Source organism: Herpailurus yagouaroundi, unplaced genomic scaffold (assembly GCF_014898765.1).
Source record: "Herpailurus yagouaroundi ecotype Mexico unplaced genomic scaffold, PumYag 161, whole genome shotgun sequence".
Classification (NCBI taxonomy): domain Eukaryota; kingdom Metazoa; phylum Chordata; class Mammalia; order Carnivora; family Felidae; genus Herpailurus; species Herpailurus yagouaroundi.
Window position 1 is genome coordinate 12292589 of NW_024412402.1, and position 15484 is coordinate 12308072.

The window sequence follows — 15484 nt, forward strand, 5'->3', positions numbered from 1 at the left end:
CTTATAAGTTTTTAATTCCAGTTCATTAACACACAGTGTTATTTAGCTGAAAGTGTACAGCATAGTGATTCAGCAATTCCATGTATCACCTGGTACTCATCACAAATGCACTCTTGAATCCCCATCACCTATTTAACCCATCCCCCACCCCACTTCCCTCTGGTAACCCTCTGTTTTCTCTAATTAAAGAGTCTGTTTCTTGGCTTGTCTCTCTCTTTTTTTCCCTTTGCTCATTTGTTTTCTTAAATTCTACGTATGAGTGAAATCATACGGTATTTGTCTTTCTCTGACTTATTTTGCTTAGCATTATATGCTCCAGCTCCAACCATGTCGCAGCAAATGGCCAAGATTTCATTCTTTTTTAAGGCTGAGTGATTTCCATTGTACGTATATATACCACATCATCTTTATCCATTCATCAATCACTGGGCACTTGGGCTGTTTCCATATCTTGACTATTGTAAATAATGCTGCCATAAACATAGAGTTGCATGTATCCCTTTGAATTGGTGTTTTTATATTCTTTGGGTAAACACCCAGTAGTGCAATTGCTGGATTGTAGGGCAGTTCTATTTTTAACTTTTTGAGGAAACTCCATCCTGTTTTCCAGAGTGGCTGCCCCACTTTGCATTCCCACCAGCAGCGCATGAGTGTTCCTTTTTCTCCACATCCTTGCCAATACCTCTTGTTTCTTGTGTTGTTGATTTTAGCCATTCTGACAGGTGTGAGGTGATGTCTCATTGTAGTTTTGATTTGCATTTCCTTGATGGTAAGTGATGATGAGCATCTTTCCATGTGTCTGTTGGGCATCTGGATGTCTTCTTTGGAGAAATGTCTGTTCACGTCTTCTGCCCATTTTGTAATTGCGTTGCTTTTTGGGTAGTTTTGTAAGTTCTTGTTATACCTTGTATAGGAACCCTTTTGGGATATGTCATTGCAAATACCTTCTTCTGTTTTGTAGGTTGTCTTTTAGTTTTGTTGGTTGTTTTCTTTGCTGTGTAGAAGCTTTTTGATTGAGATGTAGACCCAATAGTTTATTTTTGCTTTTGTTTCCCTTGTCTCAGGAGACGTGTCTAGAAAAAAGTTGCTATAGGCAATGTCCAAGAGGTTACTGCTTGTGTTCTCATCTAGTATTTTTATGGCTTCAGGTCTCACATTTAGGTCTTTCATCCATTTTGAATTTATTTTTGTGTATGGTATAAGAAAGCGGTCCAGTTTCATTCTTCTGCATATTGCTGTCCAGTTCTCCCAACACCATTTGTTGAAGACATTGTCCTTTTCCCATTAGATATTCTTTCCTGCTTTGTTGAAGATTAATTGCCCATATAGTTGTGGATTTATTTCTGAGTTTTCTATTCTGTTTTAATTGATCTATCTACGTGTCTGTTTTAGTGTCAGTGCCATATTGTTTTGATGACTACAGCTCTGTAATATAACTTGAAGTCTGGAATTGTGATGCCTCCAGCTTTGCTTTTCTTTTTCAAGGTTGCTTTGGCTATTTGGGGTCTTCCGTGGTTCCATTACAAATTTTAGGATTCTTTGTTCTAGTTCTGTGAAATATATGGTTGGTATTTTGGTAGGGATTGCATTAAATATGTAGATTGCTTTGGGTAGCATAGACATTTTAACAATATTTGTTCTTCTGATCTTTGAGCGTGGAATGTCTTTCCATGTCTTTGTGTTGTCCTCAGTTTCTTACATCAGCATTTTATAGTTTTCAGAGTACAGGCCTTTCACCTTGTTGGTTAGGTTTATTCCCAGGTATCTTATATTTTTGGTGCAATTGTAAATGAGATTGTTTTCTTAATTTCTCTTCCTGCTGCTTCATTATTAGTGTATAGAAATGCATCAGATTTCTGTACCTTGATTTTGTATCCTGTGACTTTACTGAATTGGTTTATCAGTTCTAGCAGTTTTTTGGTGGAGTCTTTTGGGCTTTCTATGTATAATAACATGTCATCTGAAAATAGTGAAAGTTTAACTTCTTCTTTACCAATTTTGATGCCTTTTATTTCTTTTTGTTGTTTGATTGCTATGGCTTGGGCTTCCAGTACTTTGTTGAATAGAAGTGGTGAGAGTGGATATCCTGTCTTGTTCCAGACCCGAGGGGAAAAGCTCTCAGTTTTTCCCTATTGAGTAAGATGTTAGATGTGGGTTTTTCAAATATGGCCTTCATTATGTTGAGGTACGTTCCCTCTAAACCTACTTTGTTGAGGGTTTTTATCATGAATGGATGTTATACTTTGTGACTTATTTATTTTACAATTGGAAGTTGGTACCTCTTAATCCCCATCACTCATTTAACTTACTTCCCACCCCGTTTCCCCTCTGGCAACCATCAGTCTGCTCTGTATTTATGAGCCTAATTCTGTTCTTTGTGTATGTTTGCTCATTGGTTTTAATTCTTAGGTTCCACATGTAAATGAAATTATACAATATCTGTCTTCTCTGTCTAGACCATTTGCCTTGTATAATACCCACTTGGTTCATCATGTGGTTGTGAGTGGCTAGGTGTCATTCTTTTTTATGGCCGAGTAATAATTCCACTGTGTATATCTACCACATTTTCTTTATCCATCGATCTATTGGTGGATAGTTAGGTTCCTTCTATATCTTGGCTGTTGTAAATAATGCTGCTATAAACATAGGGGTGCATGTGTCTTTTTGAATTAGTGTTTTTATTTACTTCAGGTAAATCCCCAGAAGTTAATGTCACATATCTTAAGAGCTCCAAGCTAAGTCAAATCTTTATTTTGCTGCTTGTGATCTGTATTAAATTTATCAGTATTAAAGTGTAATAACCCTGATAGATTTATTTGCTGATTATTCTTTCATGTCACAGGTGGTTTATTTATTTCATATAAATACAGAAATGAGCGTGTATATACTTTTTTACATTTATGCTAGCAATACTTCTAGGACAGTTGATTTGAGCTACTGTGTGACAACGTCAGTGAAAGAGAAAACTTTGAAATCTATTTCACTGTTGTTCAGATGAATTTGGAGATCTCATAATTTGCAGCAGACTTATTTTTTAATGTAAAGCTTTAGATCTTACAGGAACTGTTTAAATTCTCAAAGTATATGACAAGTAGGTATACATTATAAAGTAAGCATGAAGAGGTTAAGATACTTTCTTTGAATACAAATAAGTTGTTTTCTAAGATACTTCCCAGATTGATGAGAGGGAAAACACAACTATGTGGTAATAGGACCGAAAACTGCAGTTATTATGGGGAAAATCCTAGCTAAGAAGAAGTTAATTATGACACGGTTACCTTAGTTGGGTCAATAGTAAAAACCATGGATGGTTATTGGAGATTTAATACTGCAAAGGCTCGACATTGGCATCCAGTACCTTCTCATCAGGGCATGAATGTTGTGAGGGTTCTTTCACTTTACATAGGAAATTACTGGTAATATGTGGTTTAGAGTCTCAAGTACAGCAAAAAAAAAAAAAAAAAAGTGATGATTATATATGACTAAATTTTTCATACCATATATACACAGTTTCGGTGTTAGCTATATTGATTCAAATGATGTATATAACTGATTATATTAACCAGTGATTATAGATAATTCCTGTATATGATCATTGGGGGAAAGGGCCTATTTTCATGTTGAAACAGTGGTACATTCCAGAGCTGTGAAATTTGGATGGGATAAGTGAGCTTAAACCTGAATGTGATTGTAAAAATAGTTATCCAAGTTGTATCTCTTCACTTTATACAAGTCCTTATATATACACCTTATATAAGTATTTAGTGTTGTTTCACTTTTTGTTTGCATTTTTGTTTTAGCACCTGAAAGTTTCTGTTCCTGATGAAATATCAATAGATCTAGGTAAGTTTGGAGTATCAATATTCTGGAGAATTATGTCTCTGTTAGATATGTAGCACAGTTCATCTCTAAAGGTTTTATCTGTCATGTGGTAATGAGCAGATCATCTGAATCACAACAGAAAATAGATTCTGTAATACATTAAACGTATATGAAATTGGAATTGTGAGGTAAAAAACAAAATGCACTGAAGACCTTCTCTTTGTCTTACTCCAAGTTTGTACCAAATAGCATTGATATGTTGCCAGTTATAATGCACAGGATATACCTTCACATCAGGTAACTCCTTGCCTTTTCTTTATGCAGAAAAAAGAAGACCTGAGCTTATACCTGAGGATCTACACCGCCACTATATTCAAACTATGCAGGAAAGAGTCCACCCAGAAGTTCAGAGGCACTTGGAAGATTTTCGGTAAGCTTGGTGGCAGATATAAACTGATATGGTAGTTCTGAATTAACTTTCTGTTTAGGTAGGAAAAGGTTACACATTAAGTCCTTGGCTTAGCATATGGTCTTTATCACTGTGATTAAAATGTAAGGAATACCTAGAGTCGAAGAGTTGGCATGGTACTGAGTCCACAGTCCCCATTCTGTATGTTTTCAGGATTTGAGCTCAGGTCTCCTCTAGGCTAAGTGTGTTCCTTCAGGATGTGTGTTCTGTTGAGCGATCGCCTCTAGAATTCTTTTCCTCTGGTGTCCTAGGTGACAGGGGCCCCAAAATAGAAAACTGTGACATTTCGCCTGTTGCTAGAAACTCATAGCCATGGAAACTCTGATGAAACATCTCCAGAGGGAGACGGTTCTTCTCTAGGCCACCTCAGGAAGCTTCTCCTGTTCCCTTTAGGCAGAAACGTAGCATGGGGCTGACCTTGGCTGAAAGCGAGCTGACAAAACTCGATGCGGAGCGAGACAAGGACCGGGTAACTTTGGAGAAGGAACGGGCATGTGCAGAACAGATTGTTGCCAAAATCGAAGAAGTGTTGTAAGTAACAGAAGCATGTGCAGATGCACCTCTCTCTTGAGATGCTCCTTAATGCTTAAAGCACACTTTGAACAAACTCAAAAGGGGAGTCAGACCACGTGTGTGGAGCCATGTATTTTGGTTTTAATATTTTAATTTTTTTTTTAATTTTTAAATGTTTATTTATTTTTGAGAGAGAGGCAGAGCATGAGTGGGGAGGGGCAGAGAGAGAGGGAGACACAGAATCCGAAGCAGGCTCCAGGCTCCAGGCTCCAAGCTGTTAGCACAGAGCCCGATGCGGGGCTCAAACTCACAGACTGTGAGATCATGACCTGAGCCGAAGTCAGACGCTCAACCAACTGTGCCACCCAGGCACCCCTAATGTTTTAATTTTTAAATTTTGCTGATGTTTTAGAAAAGTTCTTGTGTTTCTTTTTCTGGGTATTGGTAAAATGAGTAACTATAAAATGTCTAACTGATCAGAAACACTTCCAGTGGTTTTAGTTCATGGGCTTTGAAACTGTTTGAGGTCAGAAAACATTTACAGTTGATGACAGGAGTGAGAAAAGCCTGTAGTCCCCTAGAGGGTTAGGGTTACTCTGCTATTTCATGCCAGGTGACAGATTGAGCTCTGTTCTGTTGCTTCAGGTATCTGAGTTAATAGCAACTCCTTCGTTAAACTTTAATGTTTAATTTTGAAATATTTTTACTTTTAGGATGACTGCTCAGGCTGTAGAAGAAGATAAAAGGTAATATAACTGGGTTTTTTCCCAAGAATTTTACAAAAAAAAGAAACTGTCTTTTCTAAGTCCTAAATTATGATTTCTTTTAACTTCAAAGTATAGAGTGTCTCCCTCTGGTGGCCTCTGTTTTATTCGACTAATATTCTAGTGTCTTGAGTAGAGTCCTTTTCTATTTGCAACCAGTAGATACCTGCTTAGTTTTTTCTTGATGAATGAATTCTAAGAATTCCAGTATTGCATTTTTTTTAAGTCATTTGATGTCTTTATTCTGCCCACCCTCCCTTCTCAGAGTCCTTCTTTGACTTAATCCTTTTCCTCCAGTTCAACAATGCAGTATGTTATCCTTATGTACATGAAGCATTTGGGAGTAAAAGTGAAAGAACCTCGAAATTTGGAGCACAAGCGAGGTCGGATTGGATTCCTTCCAAAAATCAAGGTAGGACTGGATACTAGTGTGTTCACGTCCCTGTGCTTCTTTACACGGGGTTGCAGTGCCTTCCTTCGTATTTACCGATTCAGCAAGTTAGTGCTGGGTGTGCTAATGTGTGTAAGACGTGGTCCCCATTCTCAAGAAAGTAAAAAATCTAGTGAGACATTCAGGCATGGAAACTAATGATCAGACAGTGTGAGGAGTGCAGATAGCACTTTATGCCGAGTGCCATCCCAGCTCTGTCACGGCCTCAGTCTTTCCTTTTATGGCGCCGGTCACAGTGTGTGATTATTTATGTTTTCGTTTAGTTTTTGTCAGACGGGGCGGCTCTGTGAGGGCGAGGGCCTCCTTCGTCGTGTCCCCAGCTTTTAGCACAGTGCCATCATGCAGGAAGGGCTTATTGTTTGTTCAGCAGAGGACTGAATTGCTTGGAACTGGCTCCCGGTAAATGTGTTGTCAAACTACTTTTTTGTTTTCCAAAATTGTCAGCTCGAAATAGGTTGAAAAGACATCTTGAGTTTGACGTGCACACGGTACTGTGTGCCGGCCTCTGAGTGCTGCGTGTGTGTCTCTCACTTGCATTTAGCCAGTTCTTTCAGCTGACCATTAGAATTGCGTTTCCCTGTTCGACAGCGACAAAAGAACTCGACTCTGTTGTGTGTCTCTTATCTCTCTGATTGTACCTTGACTCTAGCAAAGTATGAAGAAAGATCGAGAAGGCGAAGAAAAAGGGAAGCGCAGAGGATTCCCCAGCATCCTGGGACCCCCAAGGAGACCAAGCCGTCATGACAACAGTGCAAGTATGTGAAGCTGGAAATGGCGCGTTCTCACCAGATCCCTCCATCTTCCCTTCAGAGGCTCAGTTAACTAGAAGTATTGGAGAAAGGTGTTCTTGAAATGATTCCACTGAATTTCCAATGTACCGTGCTGGCATTCAAGGTTATTTCTGAGCTAACTATCCCCACGGGGCTCTATAATTATCTTAAACACCTTCTTTAGGGGCACCTGGGTGGCTCAGTCGGTTAGGCGTCCAACTTCGGCTCAGGTCATGATCTCGCGGTTTGTTAGTTAGAGTCCCGCGTTGGGCTCTGTGCTGACAGCTCAGAGCCTGGAGCTTCGGATTCTGTGTCTCCCTCTCTCTCTGCCCCACCCCGGCTTGTGCTCTCTCTGTCTCTCTCTCTCTCTCAAAAATAAATAAACATTAAAAAATTTTTAAAAAGACTTCTTTAATTGTAGTATCCTATCAGTTGTCCATAACATAATATACTTACCTATTCGGATTTTATTTGCATTCAACTTCTGTTAAATCAAAAAAAAAAAAATGTGCATGGATTTCTCCACCATTCTTTGTTTAATCTTTTTATACACGTATTACTCACTCTCTCCATACTTATACAATGTCTCCACCTCTCCATTGTGCTTTATTTCCTGATCTCCCTCCACCCTCAGGCCTAACGGAGAGAGATCGGCCCTCTGCGGGAGAAATAGGGAGGGTGGTACCACCGGGCGGGAAATTAGGTCATGTAGTGGTCTTCGACCGGGCAGCACCGCGTTGGAAAATATTGGCGAGGTTGGAGTGGGAGTGGCATTGTGCTAACAGCGGTGCTGGATGTCCGACGCCAGTAGTGGTGTCAAATACCAGTAGTGCCCCAAACACTGAGAAGATGAAGGAAATTTTTAGAGACGAGGTGGAGAAAATGGAATATGTCTTTTTTTTTTTTTTTTTCTTTTTTGGAGAGAGAGAGAGCGCATGTGTGAGCAGGGTAAAGGGGCTGAGGCAAAGGGAGGGAATCTTAAGCAGGCTTCATGCTCACTGAGCACAGAGCCTGACACAGGGCTCAATCCCATGATCCTGGGATCGTGACCTGAGCCGAAATCAAAAGTTGGAGGCTCCACTGGCTGATCCACCAGGTACTCCAAGAATGGAGTCCTTCATAGGTGCTGCCCATGAGTTCCAAGGGATACAGAAGGAGAATTTTAGGAATTAGGGAAGGGAGAAGTTTAGGATTAGGGAAGTACAGAGCTATGTGAGGGTGCGCAGTGCTGTGGGGGATGATGACCTAAGTGTCTTTAGCTTCTCGTGGTTACTGATGCAAACAGGGATAGTGAGCAGGCTGCGGATTAATCTCGATCGTGTCTGAGGCACGTTATGATGGTGCAGCTGTGAGTGTTGGGGGGCGGGCGGGGCCTTACCAAGGCTCACAGAAGGCTCCGTCTTCACTCTTACAAGTGAGTACGGTTCTGTGTGCGTCCATCTCTTCTCTCAACACGCTCCCTCCCCGCCTTTGCTCTCCTCTCCTTTTCTCCCTCTTGTCTCTCCTTCTCACTGCCATCTTCTCCTCCCTTTCTCTTCTACCCTCCTCCACCTTCCCCTGCCTTCCTCTCTCTTGCCCTCCCTCCTTTTCTTTTTTTCTTCCTTTCTTCTTTCCCCCTTTCTTTCCTTCCTTTCTTTTGCTCTCTTTCTCTCCCTTTATTTTTCTCTTTCCTTTTTTCTTCTTTTCCTTCTTTCATTTCTTCCTGTCTTATCTATCTGTCTCTCACACAGTAATAATTCACAAATATTTTCCATGTTCCAGACAATTTTTAGATCCTTTACATCTTCTTCTTCTTCTTTTTTTTTTAGATTTTTGAAACATACATTATTAACCATTGCTTTCTGTTCAGTTGGCAGAGCTATGGAATTACAGAAGCAGCGGCACCCTAAGCACTTATCCACACCCTCTTCTGTGAGTCCTGAGCCTCAGGACTCTGCCAAGTTGCGCCAGAGTGGGTTAGCAGGTGAAGGAACAGACGTTGGGTACCTGCCAGCCAATTCCATGTCCTCTGGGGCTTCAGGGGCCACTCTTTCCCAGGAAGGAGGGAAAGAGAATGATCTGGGTGAGCGAATGCTGTAGTGCAACTTAACTAAGTCTCAAGACTTTAAAACGGTCACACTAAGTCAGCAATAGAGTGGCATATTATTTTAATCAAGCCTGAATCCCAGTTTAACTTCATTTTAACGTTTTAATATCTTCTACAGCTGGTGATAAATCTGTGCTAAGTGATCATTTTGAATTCTCACCAATTGAGGAATATCGATCGAGCGCTCTGTCAGGCATTAGCTCTGTATCCGATGCCAGCACACAGAAGTGACACTTAGATTCTTGCCCTGTGCTGCTTAGTCCCGTGGGGAGATAGTCACACCCCTAAAAAATTCAGATTGTGCCCGATCCAGTAATGGAAGGGTAAAAGAAGTGTTGAGGGGATTTAGTAGCTAGAAGCAGACCTGGGGGGGGAGGCTGAAGAAGACTTTTTTAAAAACCTGAGATACTAGAGGTGTTTTGTTGTTGTTGTTGTTGTTTTAATACTATAGGGAAGCCAGGAAAGAGGAGGAGGTTGAAGATGCAGGGGACAGACTATATATAACGAATAGGGAAGAGCTTGGAGAAGGAGAGAGGAGATGAGAGGCAGAGCGTGTGTGAAGGGCAAGGGGACTTGAGGAGTAGAGGAAGATGTAAAGTAATTGTAGGTCACTGGGAAAAGAGCTTATTACCATATTTCTTCATACTTGTTATAATGGGTTTCTTAAGCAAGTGAGCTGGGTGAATCAGTGGTTTTATTTGGAGAAGGGAATGCCTATCTATACTGGCGATTTTGGAAGCAGTTCAATTTCTGGTATGACAGGGTCGAGGATAAAGCTATGGGATTGGTCACTGAAATGGCATAAAGGAAGTAACTAGAGATGAAGAAAGTAAGGGGCCAACAAGCCAGGGGTTTGAATACCTTAATATCCCTGGGTTTTGAGGTCACCTCATGTGATAGCAGCAGAGAGAGGGAAGCTGTGAGCCAGCAGCCAAAGGTTCAGTATTGCTAGATGATTGTCGTGAGGAGGGAGAGCATGTGATAGTATCTCGGAGTGAGAGTCTCAGGCGGCAAGAGATTTTTATAGGAAGGCAAGATAATGGTCTGACAGTAGTATTGAGGAACAAGGGTATCTATCTCCGCTCTGCCCTGAAGTACACAGCGTACGATGGAAACATCTGTCTCCGTTTGAGAGCACTGTAGCAGAAGAGGTCATCGCCAGTGGGATAGGCAGGTTTTTATTTAAGACAAAGGAGGAGGGGTGACATTTGTAGAAAACTCTGGGGGTTTTATCTTACGTGGAATCCTGAAGATGTTGGGTTGAGTACGTGCATTAATTCATGGCTCCTAGCTCTCACTGAAATAAAAACATGGCAGATGGGTAACCAGTAACAAATAAATAAAAACCATGAAGAGAAAGGAAGTGGAGGAAGAGAACATGTTATCAATAAGTAAGAGATTTCAACAGAGTTTGGGGAGATTAAAAGTGGACAAGAGTGGTTTGATGAGTAAAACAACATAGAGGAAGCTGGAGTCCATAATCCGTACAAGGGGTCCCAGGCGGGGAGCCAGTCTGCCCATTAGAACCCTGGAAAGATGTTGGGCTCTGCAGTTGGCATGTGTTACATGGAGTGCATGAGTAAGAAATAAAGCTGAAAATAATTAATTGAAGGCCTGTAATCAAAACAATGACGTCAACAGTTTCTGATCCTTACATTGTAAAATGTGAGCCGTCTGTCATTTATGTACCAGAAGAACATGAGTGTGCTCTTTTAGAGGAGTTGAGTGAGTTGTGTAGGGAGAGCTGGGTAGGTCCTCCTTGACAATAGTGCCCTGGATGGCATTAATTAGGACATTAGTTCTAACATTTGGGGGCCTGAAGCCTGACAGACATGCCAGGGTCTCACCCTGTCCAGAGAGCTCCCAACTGAAATGGATCTGCTTGTGTATAGCTGCAAAGGAAAGCCCCAGCAGCTACTCAAATACGAATAGTATTACTCGCTGTTGAAAAAATTTGCTTGCTAGAGTCAAGACCTAAGATAATACATTAATGCCAAACCTATTGATGGCGTAAAAAAAGAAAACGAAATAAACAGAAAAACCGCCCCTAGCAGAAAGCGTAATTTAGGTAATAGACAAGAACGTTGAAAAAATACCTCTAAATTAGATAGTATACTTGGGGAAATTTTAAAAATTATTACATCTGTAAAACAAGAATAACAGTACTATGAAAAAGGAACATTTCATAAACCAAAGAGAAATGATTTAATATAACTATTACAAGACAATAACTACCGTATTAGTTATCGACTGCTTTGTATAAACCACCTCAAAACTTTATAGCTTAACACAAAAAAACACTTATTCGTCGCATTTTTGGTGGGTGGGGAACTTGAGAGCAGCTTAGCTGGGCAATTCTGTCTCATGTGGTTGCAGTCAAGGTGTCTGTCAGTCATCTGAAAGCTTAGCCGGGGCCAGGAGACCTGCTTCTATGCTAGGGAGGTGGCTGGTGGCAGGGGGACTTACTTAGCTCCTTGCTGGAGGCATTGACTCCTCACCACATGGGTTTCTCCATGGATCTGCTTGAGTGTTCCATGACACGGTAGCCAACTTTCTCCGGAGTGATCCAAAAGACAGAGCAAGAAAGGAGCCTCGCTATCTTTAATGAGTTAGTCTCTGTGGGTGCACATTGTCACTTCAGCAAGTTAGAAGCAAGCCCCTAAATCTAGCTCACACTCAAGGGACAGAATAATTAGGCTCGACCCCTGAAGGAAGGAGTATCAAAACTTCGTGCACATTTTTGAACCACCAGAGCTACCAAGAATTAAAGAAAAAAAAGTCCGTAAAAATAAAGTCAAGGAAATATTTCAGAATGTATATCAGAAATACCAAGAGACAGAAATTGGAGAGACAAGAATTATATATATAGAGAGAGACTCACTTGAGAGGTCCTATATCTGCCTGTCTGATGAAAGATCAACAGAGGAAATGGAGGAGAGACAGAGAAATGATGAGAGAGACCATCTTAAGGGTAAAGAATAGTTGTCTTCACTGGGAACCACCTACAGTGAATAACAAGAACAGTAATAATAACAAGAGCCATACCTAAAATGTCTCTGGAAATTTCCATGCATCAGAGATACAGAGTCCTGAAAGCTTTGAAGGGAAAAAAAAAACAAAAAAACGGGGATTATGCTGCATCACATTTCTCATTATAACACGAGGGGCTAGAATACAAAGGAGCCATGCCTTTCAACTTGCTGAAAGAAAATCATTGAACTTAGAATTCGATATCCATCCAAATTACCCATCAGAAATGAAGGAAGATACAAAGACATTTTCAGATATGCCACGATTCAAAGTTTAGCTGAAATGCACCCTTTCCTTGGACATGATTTGAAGATACACACTCCGGCAAAATGAGAGAAAAGTGAAGAAAATGTTACGGGATCCAGGAAATGGTGGAAACAACCCAGAAAAGTGGGGACGGGCAGGCAGTTCCTAGACGATAGTTATGTCACAGGCCAAGGGAGCAGCTGCTCCCGACTAGAGCACGAGAACTAGTAGATAAGAAAAAGGGAGATTCTAAGCAGTTGATAGTATGATGTAGCAAATGAAAAACTCTGAGAATTGATAAAATGATAGTGCTTTGACAGTTGTACAAAAAAGCCATCCAGAAATGCTAAGCGAAACAGTTGCTCAAGAAAGTTAAGTCATGATTTAAATGTGAAACAAAGTTAAGTGGCATAATCTTGAAGTAGCTGATGGAGTGCCTGACCTTGATGCAATGAGCATTCTATTTCTCATGATCCATGAGTTGCATCTTTGGACCAGCAGAAAAGGAAACATAATCCTAACTAATATTCCTCTTAACCTGGCAGGAATAATATGTATATGTAATGTGTTGTATTTTGCTTATGACACATTGACACGATAATGTAAGCAGTCTGTTGGTTTTCAGGCTTTTTAGAATCCACCTAATAGGCAAGGCACAGAATATTTAGTTGTGGCCATAGATCAGGGAAATGTAAAACTCCATCGACTGATTCAGGTAAAAATGTAGTTGAAAGAAATGAAGGGTAGAAGGAGAGAAATACAATTAAAGGGAAGGATATAGATAAACCAAATACCTAATTTGATATAGAGGAGATTTAAGGTACTAACTTCTTGATGGAATAAAAACACAGATATAATTCTATCATTTAAACTTAGATAATAACCAGTAACTCAGCTAGTAATAATAATATAATTATTATCCATCAGGAAGAAGTGGGAGGAAAGTGAAGGTGGGAAGTATAACTGAGCAAAATCCTCAGAGGAGGAAGAAATGTATATTACCTAAAGGTAGTAAATAAAGAAAAAGAAGTATGAGGTTATTATTTCAAATTGGACCACCATAATAACTAAAATTTGTATGAAAAAGATTGGCACAGGGGCTAGAAAAAGATAACGTCAGCAAATGTTTCTCTTCTGAGTTGTTTACATGTCTTATGTTGGTTTTTAAAAAGTTGCTTAAAAAGTAATATTTCTGTTTAGTTTTTAGTGCATTTTATATTAGAGTTTTGGTTCTAGCTAACCTGTAATTGAATTACAAATGTGCTACGGATGGATTGAAGCTCTTGTTGGAGACTGATTTTTTTTGGAATCGTTGTCTTCATTAACACCGTCTAAGGATCTGACTTTCGTCTTTTCAGGATCAAAGCAAGTTGGAGAAACACCTGCATCTGGAGACTGCATGGATGGCACCCCTCGCACTCCCAATACCATCTTCGATTTCCCACCTCCTCCGTTAGACCAAGTGCAGGAGGAGGAGTGGGAGGTGGAAAGGTAATTCAGTGATATCTTATGGAGGACGGTTAGGCCAACTTCACCTATTTCATTGTATAGTATTCCTGTACTTTGTAGCGTTTTCCCCCCATATGCTTTTAAGAAAGGAACTAGAGCTTATAGCTGGTAAATCTTAGACAGGTACTGAAATGTTTTTAATTTATTTTCTATTCAGTCATTATAACTTCCAGAAAAATTGTTTATTAGCCACTGTAGTTTAACCCAGTTTTGAGTATCTCTGGCATAAATTTCTTTTTCTTTTACTTTTTATTAAAGTATAGTTGGCACACAATGTTACTTTAATTTCAGGTGTGCACCGTAGGGATTTGACAAGGTTATACGTTCTGTTGTGCTGGCCACACGTGTGACTGCCATCTGTCCCCCCACAACAGCTATTACAACACCATTGACTGTATTCCCTGTGCTATGCCTTTCGTTCCCCTGACTTACACACTCCATTAACTGGCAGCCTGGATCTGTCACCCCTTCACCCATTTTGTCCATCCCCCCACCACTTTTTTTCTGGCAGCCACCAGTTCTGTATTTATAGGTCTGTTCCTGCTTTCTTTGCTTCTTTGTTCATTTGTTTTTTAGATTTCACGCATAAATCGTATGGTATTTGTCTTTGTATTATTTCACGTAGCATAATACCCTCTAGGTTCATCCATATTGTCACACATGACAAAAATCCCATACTTTTTATGGCTGAGTAATATTCCATAGTGTGTGTGTGTGTGTGTGTGTGTGTGTGTGTGTGTATACATATATATACATATGTATATGTGTGTATATATATCACATCCTTTTTCTCCACATTCTCACTGACACTTGCTATTTGTCATTGTGATACTAGCCATTCTAGCAAGGTGATATCTCGTTGTTTGATTTGCATTTCCCTGGTGATCAGTGATGCTGAATATCTTCCCATGTGTCTGTTGGCCATCTGTATGTCTTCTTTGGAAAAATGTCTGTTCAGGGTCTTTGGCATAAATTTCTTGATTACCGTCTTGTTTTTCCATTGACCCTTTATTCTCCATTATTTTTAGGGTGCCTGAACATGGGACACCAAAGCCCTTTCGAAAGTGAGTAATCCTGAAGTAACTTTCAGTAGAGGCATATTTTAAGAAATAGAAAACTAACATTCTAATTTTAAAGGAAAAAACCTGTACATGGATCCGTTAGATAGTATAAAAGAAAGTTCTTAGTAAACACAAACTATTCACAAGATATTTATAGAGTTATATATAACACATGTAAATCATTTTGTATGAGAGGATGATGTTTCAGGCCCTGCGCTAGGCAGTACTTCAGAAATATGACTTATTTGCTGTAATATAAAACTTGTGCTATTTCCCGTTGTCCACCTGATGTCCTCAGAATAGAATTCGTTATTTTTTTCTTCCATCAGATTCGACAGCATAGCTTTTGGAGAAAGTCAAAGTGAGGATGAACAGTTTGAAAATGACTTAGAGACAGATCCACCCAACTGGCAACAGCTCGTTAGTCGAGAAGTGTTACTGGGACTAAAGCCTTGTGAGATCAAAAGACAGGAAGTAATTAATGGTGAGTGTAATTAGATTTTGTTGTTGTTCACACATAGGGAGTTTTATTAGACTAAAACAAGCCCCTGAGTCTTAGAGTTTGCTTCAAAATTTCTGCTAGCCTTTTGTTTTACATAAAAGGGAACTTAAACTAGATAGCTGATCCTTGAACTTTCCAACTCAAAAAATGCAAACGTTTCTATGATTCTTAATGATAATTTAAAAGGCAAAGGTGTTTAGCTTTTAAGGTATTTAAGATTCATAGCATTATAGATCTTGAACTTGAATAGTCATTAAGACA

General features: G+C 39.8%; 1 protein-coding gene across 3 annotated transcripts in view; it reads left to right on the forward strand.

Moving 5' to 3' along the window:
- Positions 1-15484, forward strand: part of ARHGEF12 (Rho guanine nucleotide exchange factor 12) — a 151921-nt gene that overhangs the window by 110598 nt on the left and 25839 nt on the right. For all 3 annotated transcript variants that reach the window (XM_040483331.1, XM_040483329.1, XM_040483330.1), the window contains 10 exons: positions 3801-3843; positions 4147-4252; positions 4685-4822; positions 5518-5550; positions 5866-5980; positions 6669-6774; positions 8639-8851; positions 13510-13642; positions 14689-14724; positions 15051-15205. In XM_040483331.1, coding sequence (XP_040339265.1) covers positions 3801-3843; positions 4147-4252; positions 4685-4822; positions 5518-5550; positions 5866-5980; positions 6669-6774; positions 8639-8851; positions 13510-13642; positions 14689-14724; positions 15051-15205 — 1078 coding nt within the window. The remainder of the gene's footprint in view (positions 1-3800; positions 3844-4146; positions 4253-4684; positions 4823-5517; positions 5551-5865; positions 5981-6668; positions 6775-8638; positions 8852-13509; positions 13643-14688; positions 14725-15050; positions 15206-15484) is intronic.